Source organism: Manihot esculenta, chromosome 4, assembly GCF_001659605.2.
Source record: "Manihot esculenta cultivar AM560-2 chromosome 4, M.esculenta_v8, whole genome shotgun sequence".
NCBI classification, from domain to species: Eukaryota; Viridiplantae; Streptophyta; class Magnoliopsida; order Malpighiales; family Euphorbiaceae; genus Manihot; species Manihot esculenta.
This window is the reverse complement of record NC_035164.2, coordinates 34490101-34511111: the sequence shown is the minus strand read 5'-3', so window position 1 is coordinate 34511111 and position 21011 is coordinate 34490101. Positions and strand designations below refer to the sequence as shown.

The 21011-nt window shown below is 36.6% G+C and overlaps 2 protein-coding genes across 20 annotated transcripts; one reads left to right on the top strand and one right to left on the bottom strand.

The window, feature by feature from the left end:
- The first annotated feature begins 767 nt into the window (after window positions 1-767).
- Window positions 768-7884, top strand: LOC110613155 (pentatricopeptide repeat-containing protein At5g41170, mitochondrial). Of its 19 annotated transcripts, XM_043955860.1 has the most exons (9): window positions 771-1078; window positions 1224-3575; window positions 4407-4478; window positions 4567-4586; window positions 4660-4736; window positions 5799-5853; window positions 6086-6129; window positions 6991-7048; window positions 7163-7884. In XM_043955860.1, exons 2-3 carry the CDS (start codon window positions 1312-1314, stop codon window positions 4414-4416), a joined length of 2274 nt encoding a protein of 757 aa, XP_043811795.1. In that variant the 5' UTR covers window positions 771-1078; window positions 1224-1311; the 3' UTR covers window positions 4417-4478; window positions 4567-4586; window positions 4660-4736; window positions 5799-5853; window positions 6086-6129; window positions 6991-7048; window positions 7163-7884. The 19 variants fall into 19 exon arrangements, with proteins under 19 accessions (XP_043811798.1, XP_043811797.1, XP_043811796.1 ...); XM_043955859.1 differs by having other exon boundaries at window positions 4567-4736; XM_043955857.1 differs by having other exon boundaries at window positions 4567-4736; window positions 7120-7884.
- Window positions 7885-15669: 7785 nt separating this feature from the next.
- LOC110613656 (oligouridylate-binding protein 1B) lies at window positions 15670-21011 on the bottom strand. Its single transcript, XM_021754884.2, has 12 exons — window positions 20733-21011; window positions 19314-19375; window positions 18916-19018; window positions 18679-18755; window positions 18513-18574; window positions 18334-18421; window positions 18106-18181; window positions 17994-18024; window positions 17338-17460; window positions 16767-16852; window positions 16394-16570; window positions 15670-16317 (listed from the first exon to the last, which is right to left on the bottom strand). The coding sequence occupies exons 1-12, from the start codon at window positions 20832-20834 to the stop codon at window positions 16033-16035; spliced, it is 1272 nt and encodes a 423-aa protein (XP_021610576.1). The 5' UTR covers window positions 20835-21011; the 3' UTR covers window positions 15670-16032.

Below are 21011 nucleotides of genomic sequence, written 5' to 3'. Positions count from 1 at the left end.
AGTTTTAAAAATAAAGAAATAAGTATGTTAATTATATTATACTTTAAAATGATAAAGTAACTTTTTTAAAAAATAATTAAAGTAAATAAAATAAAATTTTAAAATTTTAAAAATATTAATTAAATTAAAAAAAATTATTATTTAATTACTAAATATTACTATTATTAATAAATTAATTTCTCAATTTTAAAAAATTTATTAAAATATTTTTATTTTTTCTATTAATAATATAACTTTTTCATATATTTTTACAGTTAAAAATATAATAAAAAATTATATTATTTTCTTCTGTCTTTTGTTTTTAAAAAATAGAAAGAGACTATTATTTTTCTTATTTTTTTTCTTTTTTAAGCAGAAAAATATAAAGAAATATTTTATTTAAAAAAAAAAAGATACTTCAATAAATTTTTAAAAATATTAAGATTGATTTATTAATATTAATAATACTAAAAGTGAAATAAATGAGTTTATTTGAAAATAAAATTGTATTTAAATTTTTTTTATTTTTTATATATTTTAAAAAAATGAAATGAGTATTTTGTTGATAAAAAAATAAAAACGTTTTATAAATTTTTAAAAATATAAAATTGATTTGTTAATAAAATAATAATATTTAAATACTAAATAGTAAGTATAACTAATTTAAATTTTACTTAAATTTTTTAACAGTGACTGATTTTTCTCATCCCTGCTATTACATCCTTAAAATCTCCATCCGACGTCGTCGGAGGCCAATAAGGAAGCGACTGACCCATAACACTAGAACTACGTCGTTAAGAGTCTTTCCTGTTACAAACAACTTGACAAAAAGAAAAAGAAAAAGAAAAAAGAGCTAGGTCAGCCGCCACATCACTTTGTAGCCCGTAGCGGCGTTGTAGTTCCCCTTCAACATTGCCGTTGCTCCCTCTCGTTGGCCGACTCCGTCGGTTGGGTTCACTATCTTGAAGACATACCCGTCTTTGTTTAGTTTTAACCAGAGGAGCCTATAATGCTGCCTAGCCCTCTCCCTCGGTTCCTTCTAAGAAAATTGTTTTCTTTTAGAATTTCGATGCCGTGAAGGAATCAATAATTTTACCAAGTAAGATTCCCAAAAACTGAGGTGAAGTCTTTAAATTAAGATGGTTGTTTTGTCCTTAGATATGTTTTTTGTGCTATATAGAAGCTAGAGTCCTCTCTTTTTTTTCTCCATTTTTAATTGACATATGGGCGCGTCTTTTTATCAGGTTTAGCTTTTAGAAACTTTATTTGTGGCAACGCCTCTGGGATTATGCAAATTCAAGTTTTTAACTCGCCTGAGCAATCTGGATATTAATGGGTATTTGCTTTTATTCGAAAGCATACTCATTGAAATCAACTTTACTTGGCGTAGTTGTTTCTCGTGAAAGGTCTCTTGTTAAAGTTCATTATTCAGCTGTATCTGCAATGTTGTTAGAAGACCATGTGGTCAATTATATTCCCATGAGTGAAAGTGATATCTTTGGAAAAGCAAGCAAACCCTTCAATCAAAGAAAGCGTGGATTGTTTCCATTTGTTGTAACGGTGTTCAAGACCTTGAATTGGGAACTTACAAAAGACACAAGCTTCTCCAAAACAGTTAGCTGCCATGGGGTCTCTCATTCAATTAATGCCTTCAGAATCATTGTTCACGCTTTTGCGTCGGCTGGCTTGCAGATGGAAGTACAATTCTTGCTTAGGGATATCATTTCCTATTATAAGAAACTTCATTTAGATGTTTCGCAGTTGCATTCAGCTTTGCTAAGTTCACCACATGATGCCCGTATGGTAATTTCCACTATTATAATCAATATACTCATAAAAGTTTATGCTGAGAATAAGATGCTTGAGAATGCATTAGATGTGTTTGTGCAGGCAAAAAAATTTGGGCTTGAAGCAAACATTTTATCCTGTAATTACTTGCTCAAGTGTTCTTTGGAAGCCAATCAATTTGAGTTTGCTAGCAGACTGTTTAAAGAGTTGAAGGATTTTGGGCCATCACCTAATGTGTACACCTATACTATTATGATGAATTATTATTGTAAAGAAAATCTTGGGCAGAATATAGATATTGTGCGAGCAACTGGGTTTCTAGAGGAAATGGAATTGAAAGGGATGGACCCTACAATTGTAACTTATGGTGCATATATTCATGGTCTTTGTAAAGCTGGTTACGTTGAGTTTGCTTTGGGATTTATCCAGGATTTGAGAATTAGGAATCAGCATCTTAACTGTTACAGTTATAATGCCATCATTCATGGGTTTTGCCAAAAAGGTGAACCTTATAAAGCTTTGAAGCTTTTGCAAGATATGAGGAACCATGGACCATTTCCAGATCTTTATAGTTACACCATATTGATTGATGGGTTTTGCAAGAATGGGGATGTAGAAAAAGCTGTCGATTTGATAGAAGAAATGGTTCATCATAATTTAAAACCATCCCTAGTTACATACAGCGCTCTTTTTACTGGTCTTTGTAAGTACAGACTGACTGATGTTTGTCTAGATATGTTCCGCAAGCTCGGTGCTTCAGGATACGAATATGATATAATGTCTTACAATATCTTAGTGGATGGGTTTGTATTGCATGGTGATATGGAATCTGCCAGTAAACTTGTCTGTGAGATCACAAGGAATGGTTTGGTTCCTAACACTTTCAGTTTTGGTAGGCTGATCTATGGGTTCTGCAAAAGGGGGCTCTTAAATAAAGCCTTGGAAGTTTTAAGCATAATGCTACAGTCTGGTGTCCCACCAACTACTTTCACTTGCAATGTTATTGCTGATGAATATTGCAGAGGAGGACTCTTCATGGAAGCTTTGAAATTCATAAATAAAATGCAAAACTTTGGCTTCGTCCCTGATACATACACATATAATATAGTTATTAAGTGGCTGTGCAAGGGGAAAAAATCTGATAAAGCATGGGAAGTTCTTCCTGTAATGATTAAAAACAATGTTTTTCCTGGTGTTGTTCATTATAGTACCATAATAGATGGATTTGTCAAACAATCAAATCCGACAAAGGCCTTGCTATTTTATACAAAAATGTTAAGGGGTGGTATCCTACCAAGCGTGGTCACTTATACAATTCTCATCAACATGTTCTCCTGTAGGAACAATATGCACGAAGCTTGTAATTTGTTTAAGGAGATGACTGAAAGGGGTTTGTTTCCAGATAAAATTACTTATTCATGTCTTATTGATGGGTTTTGTAGAGTTGAAAATATGAAGAGGGCTTGGGCATTGTATAAAGAAATGTTGCAGCAGGGCCAGTCACCCAATGTTGTTACTTATACCTGCCTTATTGATGGATTTTGCAAGTTAAAGCGTATGGATATGGCCAACTTGTTGATGGATGAAATGAAGAGAAATAATGTGAAACCTGATGTATTGACATATACTGCTCTCATTTCTGGGTATCAAAGACTTGGATATGGTGATAAAGCTCAAGGTTTGTTTGATGAAATGAAAGAGAAGGGCATTGTGCCAGATCATATCGCCTATGCAGCATCAGGACGAGCTAGTCCCCGGTTTGGATGCCAGAGGTCATTTGGAGGAAATGATGTGACAGCGACCAAATGGTGAGGTACCCTTCCTTTAAGATATCCTTTTGCATATGCATTTAATATATTTTTGAAAATCTGGTAGACTTCCTCCCCAAACCCCCTCTTTCTCCATATTACAGATTATTTTCCTCTTTCTAATTAGTAATCATGTCATCACCCATAATGTCTTCATTTGTTCATAGCAATTTACGCTGCTTTGTATAAGGCACCTTTCTATGGTAGACCATGTTTATAAATTTATGCTTACAATATTTTAAACTTATGCTGAGGCCATAACATACTCTACCCTATCATTCTGCTGATGAAATCTTTTATGGAATTTTTCTGTTTCTATTTATTTTTGTCAGTTGTTGCCGAGATTTTCCTAGGATTCTGCAACTTTAATTGGCATATAACCTTTTGGACAGTTTAAGTCAAAAGTAATTTTAAAACGATTTTAAAACAAATGCATTTTATTCTGATCAACATTATACCATGCCCACAGTACTAGATAGCAGCACCAATGATATTAACTGGGAAATGTGCTAGTTGAAATGTTGAATTCTGCCACATTGTTTAATTCCTTTGAATTGCTAATGCCTTTAAATCATTATGGCACTAAGCAGCACTAGCAGCTGGGTGAGAGGCTTGTTTAGGGTTAATTAGCTCATGTAACTTCAACTCTTGCTTAGAGAGGTGGGTTTTAAATCTCAGTATATGATGCCTGGTGTTTGACTGCTTGGGAAATTGATTAACAATTTATTTGATATGAAATTTGACTTTCTTTTGTGTGCTGTTTTCTTAAATGGTTGATGGGTTGGCTTCCTTAAATCATGTTGTTGTCTGATGGAACCATTAAATTGGCAGGCTCAAATAAATAGATAATCCTAGCTGACGACGATTTTTGGAAGATAGCACTGGCAGTACTTATTTCAGTTCGTAAGTGGCTTTGACATTCTAATTCTTTTAGCTTCTGAGATTATCTACGTACATTTGGTTGTATATGCTATCTTGAATGTTTTTGCAGATAATGCAATTGCTTTTGCACTTTCGGCGGCAGGTTCGGCGGCCGAAAGTCCCTCCAGAGCCGAAAGTCAGGCAGGTTCGGCGGCACCTTCGGCGGCCTTTGTGACCGTACATATGAAATTCAGATCACCCTTCAATGAAGCAAAAGCTATGAGCCCCTTGCATTTGCAAGTGAGAATTTTGCCATGTTCAGTAGAATTTTTACTGCCTTGATAATGTTCGGCTTGCTGTTTTCTTCTAATAGGAATGTCGTGTTTGTCTGGTTTGTTTCCTTTTTAAGTTTGCTTTGCTAGTTGGTTTCATATTAATAAGTAATTGATGTGTAGAAATTATTTGGCCCATCAGAAAATGAGGAGACCCAAAAAGTAATTTAAAGAAAAGAAAATAAATAAGAACTTTTGGTTGTTATTATTAAAGCGTAACATTCGAAAACATCGAGCACTGTTCATCGGGTACTGTTCATGAGTACTGTTCATCGGTTACTGTTCACGGTTTTGTTCTTCTGATCCTTTGTTTATTTTGATTGTTTAGGGTTGGTTGTTCTCACGACTGAAATTGATTATACATGTAATAAGTTGAGCATGATTAACATTTATGCTCCAAATTTGAAGCGGAGTGTTATAGATTATAGGAAGTAAATATGTTAATATAGGATCTAAATATTGATAGAGGGATCAGTTGTTTAATTTTAGGATTGTATAATCATAGATTTGATTTTCCTTCCTGTTTAGATACCCGTCTGTCATCTATAAATAGCTTGTAATCTCTATTGTGAAATATAACAACAAATATTATATTTCTACAATGTTTTTTATTATTACATTTAAATAATTCAATTAAATGTTACTAATTTAATATTTTTTATTACATTAGCTTACAAAAAATTCTTTTTTGAAATGTCATGATTTTTCTGTTTATCTAATATGTTTTCTGAAAAGTAGTTACTTCAAAACAATCACTTTGTGTAAATTTATCTGACAAAGTATAAAAATTTCATAAAGTTTGTGAACAAAGTAATTTTACTATATTTTAAACACAGTGATCATAGCAACTACAGTGGTTATCCTAAAGAATATGGCTAAATATATCCTACTAGTTTGAAGTTATAGACTTTATTCTGTCAAGTTCTTTGTACTTCATAGTATGCTTCCTTTGTGGAATGCAGAGGAGTCTTTGAGATTGGTTTGTGTTTGCTTATATTCTTAATTGATGGGACCTTGTCAATTTTCTTAGGGTTTGGTGGGAATGTGGCCTCTGTTTTGGCTTCCTCAATGAGATTCAAGACCAGGTAATTAAGCATTTAATGCACTTATTCCCTTTCATTTATTGCTATTTGCTTTCACCTTAGGTCCAACACTGTAGGTGGTTAGTTTATTCTTTTTCTACAAGTTATAGCATCTGTTTTTTTCCCTTAATTTAAGATTTGTTTTTCCTCCTTGGCCTTGGCTTGACCTTTTATTATTTCATTTTGCAAGTCAAAACTTTTGCTTGTTGGCTGATTTTTTTCCTCCTCTTTTTAGGTGTTAGGGTCTGTAACTCTGCATTGTGCTTGGAGTTTAGCCAGGTATGCGTTGGTTTTGCTACAGTGCTCTTTAGGCTTTTTCTTTTTTGCAGCTTGGATTTATTTGTTTTTAGCTATTTTGAACAGATTTTGTGTTCGTCTCTTTTATCTTTGGCTGCTCTGTTCTTTTCTGGCGTTTGGAGAATTTACAACTTTGAACTATTACTAGGAGCATCCTATTTGTTAATATATATAGAGGACACGCATTTGACTTGTGCTTTCTATAGATCAATTGGATGGGCTTTTTCGAGCATTGACTATGCATGAAAAAAGGTGTTCCATTTCCTTGTATTTTATTACTTTTTCCTTAAGTTATAGTTTGCCTTCGTTTGTTCTGCTTATCTAGTCGTTGTTCTATGTTGCTATTTAGGTGATTTACTGTATGGGCATGAATAAAAATTTTGGTTTTTAGTGCCCAATTTTGGGAGTTTGGACCTATTAGTATGTGCTCCACTTTTTGGATTTACATCATTTAGGAAGTATGATTGAGCCGTAACAGTGAACTTCGAACTTTTTATTTATCAGTAGTGTTCTGTTTCATTGTCATTGATTTAGCTTGGGCTTTTTTTTTTTCTTCTTCTGTTGAAGATAGGAGTTTCATTGATTAAAAGCAATGGGGAAGATCCCTTACAAACTGAAGCTGAAGAAAAAAGTCACTACAAAAGGAATGATCCTGAATTGCTTTTTGAGCTAGAACATGTGCAAGTTTGATCACTAGAGTTTAATCCGTTTCTCTTTCATTTGTTGCATAAATTTGTTTCTCTTTCATATGCACAGCTGATCCCCCTTCTTCTTTTCCTACACATATACATACATACACACACACATATATATATATGTAATTATGTATATGTATATATATAGGTATGATGCACATTGGAGTGATTTGATTTTTCTCTCAGGAACCATGGATTTTCATACGGTAAATGTTTGTTCATTGCCTTTTTTAGCTTAATTTCATGGATCATATTTTAAATTGTATTTACGCACCAGCTATATAAAGTTGTGGGATTGCTATAAATTTCATGGATCATAGAAGTGTTATGCTGTCACCCTCTGGAGAAGACTACCTGTCATCTGTCTGCATGTGCCCCTGAGTGATTGGTTCAATCCTCCTTTATGCTTGCGTTCCACTCTGATAGAGTCAATCCATGATGAATATCTGGTTGGATCTAACGGATAGCTCAAAAATCAGGAGCACGGTGATAATGTTATTGTCCTCCTGGTGTTTTTTTCTTTGGAAAGTATGTAAAGTCTTTGAGCAGAGACTTCCATACCACATCAGGAAGTGATCAATGCAGCTCCACACACCTTGATGAGTCTCTTAACTCAGAGCAGAATATGCAAGTTGCTGAAAATCAAGTTGATGAGGTCCTCGTCTTTAACCCTTCCCCAGATTTTCATTAAGATAAACTTTGATGCTGCGTACTGTAAAAGAAGGAATGAGGGATTCTATCTTTGCTGGCTCGTGCCAAAGGCTCAGGCGGGTGATTTGCGAAGGTGATTCATCATCTCTTATCAGAGGAATAGCAAAGCAACAGACCTTCATTCAGATACAAGCTATAGTTGATGATATTTTAACACTTATTTCCACATTGACTTTAGATTTCTTGTTTTTTAGGAGACAATGTAACTGGGTAGCTCACAATTTAGCTGCAAAGGTTCTTAGGGATGATTGCTTTTTGTACAATCCCTTAGAACAAGTGACTTCTGTTTCCTCTCTGAACAGGGCCTGCAATACATTACCTTCTAGACAAATTTTCTTTTCTTATGTAAGTTTATTATATATAAATAGAAAATTCAATTATTTATGAATTAAGATTAATAAGAAGGATCATAACCAATTGGATACTCGAAAATAGATTATGTTGAAATGCACTCCGAAAAGTGAAGAATACACGATCACTACTTAGGCTACGTTTAGAATGACGTATTGAAAAATGTAATATAATCATATTGTAAATTTGATTATTTTATTTAATAATATAATATTAAAATAAAAACTTTCATTCTATTATTAACATAATAATAAATGGCAATTTTCATTACATTGTATCATTATTATTATTATTATTATTATTATTAAGTATACATGATAAGTACGAAATATAATGTCGGAAGCTTCCACCTGAATTTGCTGACATTAAGGCTTTAGGATGATGTAGAGATGCGAAACATCTTACATATGTATTTCTTTTGATCTTATCACCCAAGTGCCTCATATATTACTGAACTTGTAGACAGGTTGGAGATCTTCCCTTTATCTGAGAAAAAAAATGACAAGATCTTCAGTATCAATTCAAGTCTTGAAAAGAATAAGAAGGAAGTCGCTATGGCTTTGATCAGGAGACATGCTTCAAGTTTTGCCCGAAAGCACTCAGATATGCCAGGGATTGATCCTGAGGTGATGATTCACAAACTAAATATTTTCCTCGGGGCCAAGCTAATGAAGCAGAAGAAGAAAATCTTTGGGAAGGAGAAATAGCAAGCCACGGGAGAAGAAGTGCAAAAATTAGAGGAAGCAGGGTTTATTAGAAAAGAATGTATCCACAGTGGTTAGCCAACCTTGTGTTAGTGAAGAAAGTCAATGGAAAATATAGAATGTGTATATATTTCACTGATTTAAATTAGGTCTGCTAAAAATTGTTATCCTCTTCCAGATATTAACAAAATAGTTGACTCTACAGTCGGCTTTAACTACTTAACGTTTCTAAATGCTATGTTAGGGTATTATCAGATCTTTATGGACAGGTCTGACGAAGAGAATACCTCCTTCATAACTGAATATGAGACATATTACTATAAGACTATGTCTTTCGGGTTGAAAAATGCCGAGGCAATATATCAGCGGTTGATAAATAAAATCTTCAAGGATCAGATAGGGAGAAATGCGGAGGTCTACATTGATGACATGGTAGTTAAAAGCCAAACCTTCCAGCAACATCTAACCAACTTGGAAGAGGTCTTCAGGGTACACTGCAATGATACAGAATGAGGTTAAACCCAGCAAAGTGCGTTTTTTTCATTAGAGGAGGAAAATTTTTGGGCTACATGGACAGTGGAAAGTGCATAGAGCTAAACCTGGAGAAGGTAGAAGCCATACTAGCTATGCCTGAGCCAACTTGTGTAAGGGATGTACAGAGGCTTACAGGAAGAGTAGTAGCACTTAACAGATTCATGTCCAAGTCAGCAGAGAGATGCCTACCCTTCTTTAAGAAGCTAAGGAAGGTCCCGAACTTTGAATAGTTAGAAGATTACCAGAAAGCCTTCAGAAACCTTAAGGAGTATCTCATTTCCTCACATGTGCTTAGCAGTCCCCTAGCATAAGAGGAATTATTGATTTACTTGGTTGCATCCGAGCAGGCAGTGAGTGCCGTACTGATGAGAGAAGAAGCAAGGGTCCAGAAGTCTATATTCTACGTTAGCAAGGTGCTCAAAGACGCCGAGGTCAGATACATGAATATTGAAAAGTTGGCGTTCACTTTGTTGTTGGCAGTGAGGAAGTTTAGAATGAATCTGAAAGGCGACCAGGGAGTAGTAATGACTGAACAACCCTTGAAAAAGATCTTACACAGGCCCGAGACTTCAGGACGAATCCTAGCTTGGTCCATAGAAATCAGTCTGTAATGCCTTATTTATCAAACTCAGCCGGCCATCAAAGCACAGGCCTTAGCTAACTTTATAGTTGAGTGCTCCGTCAGCTCAGATAATAAAGAGCAGGACGACACATTGCCGAGTTCAGTATAAGAAAATAGGGGACCAACAACCGCATAAATTCAAATGGAACCTATTCGTAGATAGGGCATCGAGTTCCACAGGCAATAGGGTAGGAATTATATTGAAAGAGCCAAATGAGTTTAGAGTGTACTACGCCTTATGCTTCGAATTCCCGGCGTCTAACAACATGACAAAATATGAAGCTCTCCTGAATGGGATGCAGATAGTCTTGGGAGTGGGGGCAACCGATCTCAGAATGAACAATGATTCCCAACTTGTAGTAAATCAAATAACAGGAGTATACCAAGCAAAAGACCCCGTTATGCAGAAGTATCTGGCCAAAGTTCGAGCTTTAAAAGTCGAGCTCGGTGAGCAAGGAATCATTGTCCAGTATCAGAGAATACCTCGAGAAGAGAATGAGGAGTCAAATCTGCTCAGTAAATTGTTTGTGGAGGAACTAGAACAACTCCCAGACGAAGTGTATGTGCAGCAAATTAGCACTCCCACCATTGAAAAGCCAACCCCCATCATGCAAATCGATGAAGAACGAAGTTGGATGACCCCATACCTAAAATACCTTGAAACGGAAAAATTGCCCAAGGATAAAGCAGAAGCTTGAAAAATCGCAGCTAAGACTGCCAATTATCAAGCAGTAAGAGGGACCCTATACCGGAGGGGAAAATCTAGCTCATGGCTGAGATATGTAGGCCCAGGAGAGGCAGCTAGGGTGATCCAAGAGATACATCAGGGGATATGCGAAGTTCATTAGGGAGCAACCATGCTGGCAAACAAGATCTTCTGGCAGAGATATTACTAGCCTACAGTCAAGAAAGGAGTCGGGGAGTTTGTGAAAAAGTGTAGTATTTGCCAAAAATTCGTCAATACTATCAATAGCCCGACTACGCCACAATCAAACATATCGAGCCCATGGTCGTTCTCACAATAAGGGATAGATATCATGGGTCCATTCCCTAAGACTGTAGCGCATAAAAGGTTCGTAATCGTAGCCGTGGAATACTTTTCTAAGTGACCTGAGGCAAAAGCTATACCCACCATCACAGCCCGAAAAGTAATAGACTTCGTATGGGGCAATATTATATGATGATTCAGGATATTCAGGATGTTCATATCAGACAATGAAAAACAATTCCACTATAATTCTTTCAAAAATTTTATAAGAAACATGAACATATAGCACAAGTTCTCCTTAGTGGCTCACTCATAGACAAACGGTCAAATTGAAGTGACAAACCGAGCTATCCTCTAAGGGCTAAAGAAGCAGTTAGATGGTGCTAAAAAGAACTGGGCAGCCGAGCTACATAGCATCCTATGGGCATTTGATACTACATCTCGGACACCAACAGGGAAGACACCATTCACGCTAGCGTTTGGGATAGAAGCTGTAGTCCCCGTAAAGCTATAGATTCCCACTCACTAGGCCCAATTCAATGATGAAAGTACCAACGGTGAGAAATTGAGAAGCAACCTAGATGCTCTAGGAGAAATCAGAGATGAGGCACAAGTACGAACAACTGCTTATCAATAGAAGGCAGCTCGATATTACAACCAGAAAGTCCAGAAAGAAACTTGAAGGTTGGAGACCTAGCTTTAAGGAGATTAGAAGCCATGGGAGAGAGAGCAGCTGTTGGAAGCTAGCGCCAACCTGGAAAGTCCCATTCAAAATCACCAAGGTAATCAGACATGGGGTATATCGAATTGAAGACCTGCAAGAGAATCTAGAGTCTCACACCTGGAACATCCAACATTTAAAGAGGTATTTCCCATAAAAGTGTACAATATAACTATTGTGCTTGAGATATGAATAAAATTATCATCTTTCCTCTTCCTGCTAGCACTCTTAAGTAGGTACTGAAGCTCTAAATGAGATAGATGATCAGTCTCGAAAATAAGACCGCCGACACCACAAAATTGGTTGAGAAGATGAAGACCTCAATGAGGTGGGTGACCGATCTCAGAATAAGACTATCGGCACCACAAAACCAGTTGGGAAGACGAAGTCCTTAATAAGGTAGGTGACCGGTCTCGAAAATAAGACTGTCAGCACCACAAAATCAGTTGAGGAGATGAAGACCTCAATGAGGTAGGTTACTGATCCCAGAAATAAGATTGTCGGCATCACAAAACCGGTTGAAGAGATGAAGACTCTAATGAGGTGGGTGACCGATCTTGGAATAAGAGCGTTGGTACTATAAAACCGGTTGGGAAGACGAAACCCTCAATGAAGTAGGTGATGGATCTTGAAAATAAGAGCGCCAAAACTATAAAACCGGTTGAAGAGATGAAGACCCCAATGAGGTGGGTGACCAGTCTCAAAATAAGACCATTGGCACCATAAAACTGGTTAGGGGATAAATGTTAATGACAAAGGCCCAACATCAGCAAGGCTATAAGCTCAAAGAGAAGCAAACTGAGAAATACGGTGTCAACCTCAAGAAAGGACCTTGGCACACATAAAACTCAATAAACAAAGCAAGAACCTGGTTTTGACCTCATAAAAAGAGTTCGGATCACACAGGAATACAAGCAAGAACTCAGTTCTGACCTTATAAAAAGAGCTCAGATCATGCAGGAATACAAGCAAAAACCTGGTTCCGGCCTCACTAAAGGGCATGGATCATAGGAACACAAGCAAGAAATCTGGTTTCGACCTCACCAAAGGGCTTGAATCGCAGGAAAATAAGACTCCAACCCCACGAAAGAGCCTGGTTCATAAAGAAACTACCCTAAAGCATGATGATCGACCTCATAATAGAGCTCGGCACATAGAAAAATTAACATGAGGCATTCCAATGCCAACTTCACAAAAGAGTATTGCTTACTAAAAAACTAATCTAAGGCTCGCAAAACCTAGGACATAACAGCGACCTCAAAAAAGAGCTCAATGCTCCAAAAGCCCAAAGGAAAGCAAAGCCAAGGAAAAATCAAAATAAATGTGAGATTTATCACTAAACTCCAGGAACAAGCACACGAATGACAGAATACAAGTAAAGGAAAAATATGTAACCTTAAAGGGAAATACAAGCTGAGATAAAGGGCTGTGTGAAAATTAAATAACTCAACCAGTTAAAAGACAATACGAATTGAGATAAAGGGCTGAAAGAAAATTAAACCCAGCCAGCTAAAGGCTTTAAGAGAATAGAAGGCAAAAAATATTAAGGTATTCGATAGGCAGAAAATATAATATAACAAGTAAAATGCTTCACAAGTAAAATAAGCCAACTAACTACCAGCTCAGTACAGTTCACAGGCAATACACATAAAAACAGCCTAAGTATAAAAATACAAGTAGAATTCAATAAATAAGAAAAATAAAAAGTAGACAGAAGGAAAATAATAAAAACTCAAAATTTTATTAACCGTTGGAATGAGTTACAAAGACAGCAGGGAAAGGGGAGCAGAACTGACTATATCGCTTACAGGATTATCTACGGTATTTTCCCCCTGCAGTCCAGAAGGCAAGTGAGGAGTGTTCTTTGGCAAAGGGTTGTCATCCTCTCTATAGCACACCTTCTTTCCATTACAGTCCATTTCAGGGGCTCGCAGGTCTGCCAACAAAGTGGAGAGAGCATCCCTAGCCACTTTAAGGCCCTGGTTGAAACCTGAAGGGAACATACGGAAGGCTTCTTTATACACTCTTTCCTTCAACTCCATAGAGGCCTTGTACTCCAGTAGTTGCGCTTCGCAAGCCTGTTAAATCTTATCTTTCAGCTCTGCAGAGTCCTTATACTCTTGCAAGCGCTCCTCACAAGCCTGCTGGACCCTGTCCTTTATAATCCGGGCATCCCTCAGTAATGCAGTACACCTCTTCTCCAGATCAAAGACCTCTTGGTGGAGTTATTGTTGCTAAAGGCGAGACTCCTCCACTGCCAAAGCCATACCTTTCAGGTCCTCGATGTGTTTATTAAACTCCTGCTGGAGGACAACAACATAAGTTAAGGTCTCATCACGCTGGGACTTGGCCTTATCACGTTGGCAGCAGGACTCCTTCAAAGAGAACAGTTGTGCTAAGGCCTCATCTCGCTGAGACTCAGCTGCATAAACTCGTTGGGAAGCCTGGGCAACCTCTTCTCTCATCTCCCCCAATTGCTTAGTGAGTTCCTCGATCTACCCTTGGAACTCAATGATATGTCTGCAGGTCTCACCAGTGGCAACGATATTTTCATCTCGACGCTCCTCGCAATGCGCTGCTCCACCAAGCTCTGAAAGGATCGATTCTGGGCATCAATCTCCATGAATACCCTGAAGGTCTGCCATAGAAAAATAAAAATAAGGTTAAAAAAGTTAAAGAAATAAAAAATATCTTTGAGGGAGCATATGACTTACCATGAGGAACATCTCCCTCAAGTTATCCTCGAGATCATCCAAAGAGCGAGAGCTGAAAACCGCCTATTGCTTGGTAGAGCAAGCGAGATGGCTGATGAGGGCCAAAAAACAAGGATCACAGACATCCGGAATCCCTCCAAATATCTTCTCACACAGCATCTTGGCTGTTGAGGCCAGTGTGGAGTCAGGAATCACCTCGGCAGCATTCAAAAGTTCATTATTTGGGGTAGACGACAGCTGCTCCACCGCTTTCTTCCCCTTGTCGACTGAGGGGGAAGGGGTTGTCCTTGCAGGCTCTATAGTATGAGCCCGTTTGGCAGCCTGCTCTCGGTAGATTGGTGACAATATTAATTGACAGAGTTGTGTTCGTTGTTATAATAATAATAAATTTTGCTGCTAGCAGTTATGTAATGCAAATATTAATTTTCTAGGTCAAAAAAAATTATTATTTATAATTATTTAAAAATATTAAAACAAAAAGGGATTACAAACTAATGTGAAACAAAAAGCAATTGATAAGAATAATGTACTAAACAAGGAAATCGCATTTTGACCGACATTTTCTATGGTATACGTCAATTACAAAAAACAGATGATCATGCTAAATTTCTCGGGTCTTCTGTATTTTACTTCTCAGTAAATTCTCTTTTTATTTATTAGTAGAATTTAATTTAAAGTAATTTTCTATGAATATGTAATATAAATTGCATAATTTATTAAGTTGTGTTAAAAAAACAAAGTAACTACATGATATGGATTAATATAATGAAAATGTAATACAATATAAATAATAATATATTTATTATTTTTAAACATAAATAAAATTTAATAAGCAACCAGTGAATTTTGCTGCTCATACAATGGTTATGGTGGCGGCTCCTTTGCTTAATCAGGTAAAATAGGAACCTTCTCTTCCATTCTATCTTTTTTGAATGTTTTGCTTGATTATTTAAGTAATGCTTAATATTTAGTTTTATTTTAAAACAATAAGTTTAAATAATTTATCAACTCCAGACACTGTAAATGCGCATAGGGCTGAGCACAATTTGGTCCAATTCGGGAATATGAGAATATAAGCTGAATATTTTCTAAACCATATCGTAACGTAATATCCCTCCCTCTACCGGTAGTCTCAAAATTTTGAGACAATTCAATTTAAGGATTTTGCAACGGGTTAAAATTGACTGGACACAAGTCTAAAATGAAATGTTCTTTTGATCTGATGAATTTTAATTTTTTTATAAAATTTTCATAACCATAATAATAAACCAAGTTGCATCAAGTCCAGCTTGACGCCTATAGGAGCAGAAGTTATTGGAGTTCAGAGATTTTCAGTTGGATATTTCAGTTTAATTTCGAACCTCCGAAGCAGTGCCCAGCCCTAAACATGCATTTATATAACCTGTTAGGGACATTACAGACCTTGGCTGTAGTCGCTCGTTACAGAAGTGCTATACATCAAACCAGGAAAGAAAAAAAAAATGAAGAAAACAAAGCCACATTCCATGCCTCAGCAACTCAATAAAATTCGCATACAACAGAGAAATACGAGAAAGTCCAAGCTATTAAAAGCAAACTAGTGTCCATACAAGACCCTCGCCACAATTACTCTGATCCTACTTGGTAAATAACACTCATCCCTACATGGTAGAAGACTGCTTGAGGGGTGAACGCAGCATATGTAATATGTGTACATCCATGCAAATGGCAATCATATGAATATAAATATGCGGGTAACAAACTCACCGCAGGATAAAGATAAACAGAAGAAGATTTCCTAATTCTATAAGACTCGGATATCACCTGCAAAGGCACCAAATAAAGGTATGACGTTAACCCTTCTCATTACTGGTAGTACATGAGTTGCTGGGCAGCAGCAACATTCTGAAACCCACCATCATATATTGCTTGGCTTGCTCCAGCCGCACCCATCCCCATTGCTGCTTGTTTAAGAGGATGTTGTCCCTGAGGATGCATCAATGCATGGACACCACCCATCTTGCTCATTGCTAGCTGCCGCTCATATGTCAAAAGGTCAGTAGCTGAGAGGCCTGGCAAAGGTGCAGCTGCAGGTGGTGGGAGTGGGTTTGAACTTGTCCCTGGTGGAGTGGGCTTGCTACCCCAAGAGCACTACCAGCACAGTAACAACATTTGGAATTCAGTTTCCAACCAAATTGAAAGAGCACTACCAGCACAGTTGACATACCTTTATTTGTTTGCCACAAAGAATTGACTGGGCATTTCCCATCTGAATAGCAAGAGCTGCCTCAGCATGAGTACTGTATCTCACAAAACCAAATCCTTTATCCCGCTGGACTCTGACCTCCTCAATAACTCCAGCACCAAGAGAATGAAAGTGGCGATGAAGCTCAAGCTGGGTAACCTGCAAAATAGAACACAAACAAATTTTCAGAAACTATAAGCCAGATTTTCTAGTACATCACAAAGTTTACTGGTTTATAGATATAAAATGAAGCAAATACAACTGTCCTACTGAGAACATATTCCAATCACATGCACAAACAGGTCAATACAATGCATGATTATCAAACTCATGGACAGGTAAAAAAATTTCTTACCTCTGGTGCAAGATTTCCCACATATACAGTTGTATACTGAGGATTGTTTTCAGGAGCCTCATTATTAGCCATCTCTTTGCCCTCTTCTGAGCAATAAAGGGAAAAAACTTTATTAGATAAGCTTTCATCATAGTTTGCACGTGGTAGAAGAACTACATATATCAGGGCCCTACACACAGAAACAATAGGACAGAATAAAAGGGAAAACAAATTATTGTCATAAGTATTAGGCATTGATGTATCCCACAATATAATAGAAATCACTAAAAATAGAATAGTGATGATCCACAAACATCTCAAAAGATAAAATCATAGAATATTAAAGACACATCACATATACCATTAATTAGATACGCCAGATGCAGCATAATTAACCTGATGTGCAACACAGGATAAAGGGAAAAGAAATTATTGTCACAGATATTAGGCATTGATGTATTCAACGAGTCGACAGGGATCACCAAACCCCAAAACAGAATAATGATGATCTGTACACATCTCAGAAGATAAAATCCCAGAATAACAAAGACATATACCATTAATCCACTTCATCAGATACAGCACAACTAACCTGATGTGCCATTTGTTAGTTCCACCACACTTTTGGCATCAGAGCTTTGTTTGTCATCATTGGTACCAGCAGCGCCTTTGGTTGCCCAGTTACAACGGATCTGCCTACTACCAAGCCACTTCCCTAAAATGGGCCAGGCAAGTAAGCATTATTGTCATGTACAAGGGTGCATGTAAGATATCCAGCATAAGTATAGCACTTGAGATTACTAAACTCCACCATTGATGATCAAACTGGTATAATCTTACATCCTGCAACCCGTAATACTTAGCAATAATAAATACTATTTTTTAACAAGGATGAAGAGTTCAGTGGATGAAAACCAGCATAAGTATATGAATATCCAAATATTGCTAGTATTTTTTACGTTAAATTTTCCTCATCACCGTTGTCAATTCCAGAGATATTCATATATGACTCGCAAAACATTTGATACAAAGTAAATCAGAAGGCAAAGAAAAGATAATGCATTTCCCCTTTCTGATTTGAAAAGGTGATTAGTTGAATAAAACTTATTAATTTAACCATGTAAGCAAGTAGAAAAAGACTTCATCTTAGACTTACTTGGATAATCATTAGGGCACATATAAATTTTAATATTAGCATAATGATCCCAAAGATATTAAACAAAATTTAGTAATTCCCCTAATCCATACCTGTTAAGTCATTTATTGCACTTTGGGCATCCTGAACAAAAAATTAAAATTGTTAGCATCATTTACCGCCTAATTTAATATAGAGGAGAAATGCACATGAAGAAAACACTACCTGTTGATTTCGGAAAGAAACAAACCCAAAGCCTCTTGAACGCCCAGTCTTCTGATCCCACATAACCCTTGCATCCCTGGGAACCAGTACAAAGTCAGGGATGGTCCTCCACTTTGGAACGTTTAAAATCACATAATATTTTTTTTCCAGAATTTCCAATTTTCATACTTCAAAATGCTGAAGTAGTCGATCAAGCACAAACACACACAATCAGAGAAAATTACTTACGAACAGCTGTGATAAACTGAAAAGCAGGCAAAAAGTGTTGCATCAGTAACCTCAGGACTAAGATCTCCAACAAAAATGTTGTAATGACCTGCAAATCATAATGAAATTTAAGCATAAATAGGCAAGATGATAAATAGATAATTAAGTATGAAAAACTTCCAATTCAAACAAGAGCCAACCAGATGTATCTTCCCTCTGACCACTAGCATATGCCCAATTAACTTTGATAGGCTGACCAAATCTGCAAATCACATAATAACAAGTCAAGATGTGTGGCTAAAAAACAAAATAACAGAAAATCAGTAGTAGAATGTTCTAACAGAAAACTATAAGCAAGCTACATACAGATGCCTTCCGTTAAGAGATAATATAGCAAGAGCAGCTGATCTGCGATCAAAATAGTGAACAAATCCATAGGATGACTGCATATGCGGATAAAACAGACACGTTAAAACATTGGAAAGAGCTGGCATATATTTCTAGAAAATGGCTAATTAATTCATTCGTATTATACACACCAACTAAATCCGTTTAACAGAGTAAATAAAAGGTTCACCCTATTTAGTCAAACGACAAATGTACCTTTTCCTTTCTAATCAGCTTGCAGCCTTCAACAGGACCAGTACTTGCAAAAACTTCTTGGAGAAGAGGTTCAGTTACCTGTGTATGGATATTTCCCACATACCTGCATTTTTTTCAAAAATAAAGAAACTAGAAGTTTAAAGAAAAAAAGAAAAAAAGAAATGCAATTATAAGCGACCCTTGTTGATTATCAAAAACAAGTGAAATCACACCAGTGACTGTCACATTTACATATGGTTTGAACTTTGAAGTATTGTTGAAAAAAAAAGCACCAATAGATAATATCAGTTGTACAAGTATGTGGATGAGATGGTAAGCACACAAGGAAACAAAGAGAAACGAAAAATTTAAAAGAGATAATAATAAGTAAAAGGAAAAATTTCAAGACAAACACTCACACACTGCGACAAGTGCTTGGATCAAAACCAGGAGGTAGATTTCCACTGGGAATTGGCTCAATCTGCAATATGAAAATTTAAGACATAAAGAAAAATTCATCAAACAGAAGAAAATTGCCTCCTTGTTCTACCCAAATCTAAATCATGGCCAAATGACTTGTAGTAGAAGAACCCAAAAGAATTTTATTTTAGTTGTTACAAATCATACTCCAGTATCCCTTTTTCTATTTGTATACAGTTAAATTCATTGGCCAAGTTAAGATCACAACATTCAAAAAAGAAACTGCCCATTGATTTCCCAGATGGAACTAACTCAGGGCTTCAGATATTCAACACAGCACAAATCAAGCACATTTCTTGTGCTTTCTAAAGAACTTCCAAAAGGCAAAGGGAAAAATCCCACTGTTTTTAGTCTCTCTTAAAAATGAGAACAGAAGGGTTACTTTGGTTCATCATGCTAATGGAAACTCAGAAATTATACACTTTCCATATAATCAGACACCCTACACAGAGTTTCACGTCTTATAAGTATCACATAAGGAAAGGAAAGGAACTTAAGTTCTGGATTTTTTATTTTTTTTTTGAGGGGAACATGAGTCACTAGTGATATTCAAACGGATTGTGATGTTGCAGCATTCAAACCTGATAAGTAAAGATGGGCCAATGCAATAATGAAGTCTACACCAACATTATTTCATTTTCCGATGGACTGCACTGGCTTATAAGTATTTGGGACAACCATGGATAACCAAGGACAGAAAAGAAATGCCTAACCAATTATGCCCAGATAAATTTAGTGAGGATCAACAAGGAAAACAAAGACTAGTTGAGTATTAATTTAAGTAATCAGGCAAAAAAAACAAAAAAATCTATCATCATCAAACAAACAAAGACTGCATGATTGCTCCACATCTGTAGGAATCAAAATCAAAATCAATTTAGCAGCACATCAGCGGCGCCATGTAGCAAAGCCCAACTAGCACACAGTATATCATTAACAAAGTTTTCTCATTCATCAGTAACGTTAATCCCCCTTCTCCCCTCCCCCCCCCCCAAAAAAAAAAAAAAAACCAAAAACAAAAAACAAAAAAAAAAAGGAGAGTTGAGTAGCGGAGAGTAGGAAAAAGAACAAGAAAACAAGTTAATAACAGTACCAAATTCAAGACCCTAACATCTACATCAAAATGACTACACCAACATCAACCCTAAACCAAGAATTCAGGAAACGAAAATGCTCCACAACAAATCCCTTAGCTATAAAAACCTAACCCTAGCTCAAGCAATCGAACCAAAACCTTCGAAAACAATCAACATCAAAGGACATAAAATTCGAAGAACGAAACGAAATCGCATCAATGATTCAAAGAGCAGATAAATTGAGAGACGGATAGAAAAGAGGGAGAGAGAGAGAAAGAGAACCTGAGGAGGAGCGAGGAGACCAGGATGGTAGAGAGACTGTTGCTGAAGAAGCGCTTGTTGCATCAGAGCTTGTTGCTGCTGTTTAAGCCTCTGGTGTTGCATTTTTAGGTGTTTTGGAATGGAAAATCGGTGCGTTTGTTTCCCGAGAAAAGTAGATGTTTCCTTTTCTCTCTCTTTTTTTTTTTTTCCCCTGGTGCGTTTAGAGTTCAAAGCAAATGGACCTCAAAGGAGTGAGAGAGAGAGGGAGAGAGGCCTCTGAGAGAGAGAGAGATGCGATTG

Coding starts and splice junctions, on each gene's coding strand:
- LOC110613656 (XM_021754884.2), bottom strand. CDS start 20,834: ATGCAACACCAGAGGCTTAAACAGCAGCAACAAGCTCTGATGCAACAA. Junction 19,376..20,732: donor GTCTCCTCGCTCCTCCTCAG/GTTCTCTTTCTC, acceptor TTCATATTGCAG/ATTGAGCCAATTCCCAGTGG. Junction 18,025..18,105: donor TTTCTTTCCGAAATCAACAG/GTAGTGTTTTCT, acceptor TTTTTTGTTCAG/GATGCCCAAAGTGCAATAAA.
- LOC110613155 (XM_043955853.1), top strand. CDS start 1,312: ATGGGTATTTGCTTTTATTCGAAAGCATACTCATTGAAATCAACTTTA.